The 4,334-nt window shown below is 39.6% G+C and overlaps 1 protein-coding gene across 1 annotated transcript; it reads right to left on the bottom strand.

Annotated features, from left to right (window-relative positions):
• Window positions 1–729: 729 nt before the first annotated feature.
• Window positions 730–2,147, bottom strand: LOC145010666 (uncharacterized). Its single transcript, XM_078969178.1, has 2 exons — window positions 2,023–2,147; window positions 730–1,198 (listed from the first exon to the last, which is right to left on the bottom strand). The coding sequence occupies exons 1-2, from the start codon at window positions 2,145–2,147 to the stop codon at window positions 730–732; spliced, it is 594 nt and encodes a 197-aa protein (XP_078825304.1).
• Between the last annotated feature and the right edge of the window lie 2,187 nt (window positions 2,148–4,334).

Below are 4,334 nucleotides of genomic sequence, written 5' to 3'. Positions count from 1 at the left end.
AGGATGAACATCGGGACCAGATTCCTGTCGAATATATATGGGTTATCCAAAACACCCAATTTTGCATAGGGGTTTGCTGTACTAAGTCCAATAACCACTAATCCAAAAGAAATTTCTCCTAACACTTCCTATTTCATGGTAAAATCAAAACCCTAGAAATTGAGGAAACCCCCAAATCCGACTTTAGACAAAATAAGGGCAAAGAAGTGATAAAGCTTTAACCTTTTACAAGTTTTAAGTGTAAAAATCATACCTTTTCTCTTGAAAGTCGGAGATTGAGCTAAAAATCGAAGAAATCGTTTCAGGGTGGCTGTGCACGGCGAGTGTGTGGGTAAAATGGGTGAAAACCCTTATTTCACAGATTATAAACCTTCTATGTAAGTTGGCTACTCGCCGAGTAGAAAAACTCTACTCGCCAAGTAGAACTGCATTTACGCATTTTTTGGGTTATTTAGACAAGTGTTCACTGAGTACACGTACCTACTCGGCAAGTAATGATTGCAGTTTGACAAAAATTGAATTTTTTCTAATTTTTAACCCACCACCCCACACTCTAGGCATTGCTTGCCCTCAAGCAATCATTTAGAACATATTTTCAGAAGAAGATGAATGAAAAAGATCCTAAGAAATTAAAAATAAAGTAAAGGAAAAACAAATGCAAACTCTAAACTCGGGTTGCCTCCCAAAAGCGCTTCTTTTTAAGGAGTCATTAGCTGGACTCTTCCCATTCTACGTGGCTGCAATCCCTTCCAGCAACATCAACTCTTCCATGCCTTCATTCCTTGGGACTCCTTCTTCATACTTTTTGACCCTATGTCCATTGACCTTGAAAGGGGTTCCATCTTTTGACAATAACTCTATAGCACCATGTGGAAACACCTTCTTCACCAGAAAAGGACCATCCCATCTTGATTTGAGTTTGCCCGAGAAGAGTTTTAGCCTTGAATTAAAGAGCAACACCTTTTGCCCTTCATGAAATTCTTTATTTTCCTTGATCCTCTTGTCATGCCAACTCTTGGTTTTCTCTTTATAGATTAAAGAGCTAATGTAAGCATCATTTCTAAGTTCCTCAAGAGCATTCATTTTCATTAACCGTTTGTTCTTGAGCTCCTCCATGTTGAAATTGCACATCTTTAAAGCCCAAAAAGCTTTATGCTTTATCTCTACCGGTAAATGACATTGCTTTCCATAAATTAACCTATATGGTGTAGTACCAATAGGGGTTTTGAAAGCTATACGGAAGGCCCAAAGTGCATCGTCTAACTTATCCGATCATTCTTTTCGATTTCTCTCACCGATCTCTCCAAGATTCTCTTTAAAGCTCTATTTGTCACTTCGGTTTGTCCACTAGTTTGTGGATGGTAAGATGTAGAAAATATATGGGTTACCCCATATTTCCTTATCACCTTCTCTAGTTGATCATTGGCAAAATGAGTGCCTCGATCACTTATGAGAGCTTTTGGGACCCCAAATCTTGAAAATAACTTCTTTAAAAAATGCACCACCACCCGACCGTCATTAGTTGGCAAGGCTTGTACCTATGCCCACTTGGATACATAATCCACCGCCACCAATATGTATTTGTTGCCTTTGGACATGGGAAATGGTCCCATGAAATCGATCCCCCACACATCAAATACTTTGCACACTTGAATACTATGTTGTGGCATTTCATTACGAGATGAAATTTTTCCCGCTCTTTGACATGCATCACATTCTTTGACAAATTGGGTTGCATCTTTAAAAATTGTGGGCCAGTAAAACCCAATGTCAAAGATCTTCTTAGCAGTTTAATGTGCTCCATGATGTCCGCCCGTGGGCCCGCTATGACAATTCTCTAACATTTTTCGGCTTTCATTCCCGAACACGCATCTTCGTATGATTCCATCCGCGCAGCTTTGGAAAAGATATGGTTCATCCCAAAAGTAATACTTTATTTCGGAAAAGAATTTATTCTTTTGTTGACTTGTGAGATCTTTTCGTATGTATTTTCTAGCTAAGTAATTAGCTATATTTGCAAACCATGGTTCTTCTCCCACGATCACCATAATATACTCGTCCGGAAAATCATCTCCAACTCTATCTTCTTGTAATCGCTGGTTTTCAAGCCTTGACAAGTGGTCATCTGCTACATTCTCCATTCCCATTTTGTCGCGTATCTCTATGTCAAACTCTTGAAGAAGTAGAACCCATCGTATCAATCATTGCTTGGCATCCTGTTTGGCAAACAAATACTTGATAGCAGAGTGGTCAGTAAAAACTGTTGTTTTAGAGAAAACTAAATAAGGGCGTAATTTATCAAAAGTGTACACCACAGCTAATAATTCCTTTTCCGTGGTGGTATAATTTTCTTGGGCCAGATTTAAAGTCTTACTAGCATAATATATGGGTCGAAAGTGCTTATCAACCCTTTGACCAAGGACAGCTCCTAATGCAAAGTCACTAGCATCACACATTATTTCAAATGGTAAATTCCGATTTGGTGCAATAATGATCGGGGCATTAGTCAAATTTTCCTTTAAAAATTCAAATGCCTCTAAACACTCTTTAGTAAAATTAAATGGTGCATCTTTTAAGAGTAATTGTCTTAGAGGTCTAGTTATTTTAGAAAAATCTTTTATAAAATGCCGGTAAAAACCCGCGTGACCAAGAAAACTTCTAATGCCCTTCACATTAGTTGGCGGGGGTAATTTGGCAATGGTGTCAATCTTTGCCCGATCCACTTCAATTCCCAATTTGGAAACCTTGTGGCCTAAAACTATACCCTCCTTGACCGTAAAGTGACATTTCTCCGAGTTGAGGACCAAGTCGGTTTTTTCACACCTAGCAAGCATTAAGTCAAGATTTGTGAGACAATCATGGAAGGAAGATCCAAAAATAGAAAAATCGTCCATAAAAACTTCCATGAATTTTTCCACCATGTCGTAGAATATGGTTGTCATACACCTTTGAAATGTCGCGGGTGCATTGCATAGCCCAAAGGGCATGCGTCGATAAGCAAAAGTCCACTTAGGCAAGTAAATGTCGTCTTTTCTTGGTCCATTGGGTATATGGGTATTTGGAAATAACCCGAGATTCTATCTAGAAAGCAATAATAACTATGGCCCGATAATCTTTCTAACATTTGATTAATAAAAGGTAAGGGAAAATGGTCTTTACGAGTGGCATCGTTTAGCTTTCGATAATCGATGCACACTCTCCAACCGGTTACCGTTCGTGTAGGAATAAGCTCATTCTTTTCGTTGGTTATGACCGTCATCCCTCCTTTCTTGGGCACCACTTGGACCAGACTCACCCACGGACTGTCGGAAATGGAATTTATAATCCCCGCATCTAAAAGTTTGACCACTTCCTTCTTGACCACTTCTTGCATATTTGGGTTTAATCGTCTTTGGTGCTGTACAACCAGCTTTGCTCCTTCTTCCAGATTAATCTTGTGAGAACAACAAGAGGGGCTTATTCCCTTGATGTCAGTGATACTCCATGTTATGGCCCGCTTTCGCTTCTTCAAAACTTGAACTATTTCTTCCTTTTCAGATTTGGAAAGGTCAAAGGCTATGATGAATGGCTTTTAATGGCCATCTTCAAGGAAAGCATACTCCAAATGTTCTGGTAATGTCTTGAGCTCAGTTTTTGGGTTCTGTTGGTTGTACTCGCCAAGTGCAGGTAAGGGACTCGGTGAGTTGGTAGCTGAATTTACGAATTTTGTCTTTTCCAAGCATGGACTCGGAGAGTAGCTCGGCCCTACTCGATGAGTAGAACTGTTAGATTGCTTCACCAATTTTTCAAACTCAGCTTCTTCCAACAGCCTCTCGATCTCTATTAAGTCTTTTTCAGCATCAAATTCTTCATCAATTATTGTGGACTTGCTGGAATCTTCACTTATGCATTACTCCATTAATTCATCAAGCATGTCAATTGAGAATGCCGTGTCGTCACTATTCCTTGCATACTTCATAGCTTGATCAACCCCAAAAGTGACTGAATCTTCTCCTACCCGAAAAGTGAGCTTCGAGTCCCTCATGTCTACTATAGCACTCGCAGTGTTGAGTAAGGGTCTTACGAGGATGATTGGGACTTGAGGATCCACCTCCATATCTAGAATTATGAAATCAGCGGGAAATACAAATTTGTCCACCTTGACTAGTAAGTCTTCACATATGCCTCTTGGAAAAGTGAATGTCTTGTTTGCTAAATGAATCACCATATGAATTGGCCTTGGTTCTGGGAGATACAGCTTCTTGAAGAATGAATATGGCATGAGGTTTACACTTGCTCCCAAATCGGCCAAAGCATGAATGGTAGCCAAGTTGCCAAATTAGCAAGGCAAAGTT

This window comes from Lactuca saligna, chromosome 8, assembly GCF_052625555.1.
Source record: "Lactuca saligna cultivar CGN05327 chromosome 8, ASM5262555v1, whole genome shotgun sequence".
NCBI lineage: Eukaryota > Viridiplantae > Streptophyta > Magnoliopsida > Asterales > Asteraceae > Lactuca > Lactuca saligna.
This window is presented reverse-complemented; position numbering and strand designations above follow the sequence as displayed.

Excerpts from the sequence above, each read along its gene's own strand:
- LOC145010666 (XM_078969178.1), bottom strand. The coding sequence starts at position 2,147 with ATGGGAATGGAGAATGTAGCAGATGACCACTTGTCAAGGCTTGAAAAC. Across the intron at positions 1,199-2,022 it reads ATCGTGGGAGAAGAACCATG|GTTAATTTATGGAAAGCAAT; the intron begins GTTTGCAAATAT and ends TACACCATATAG.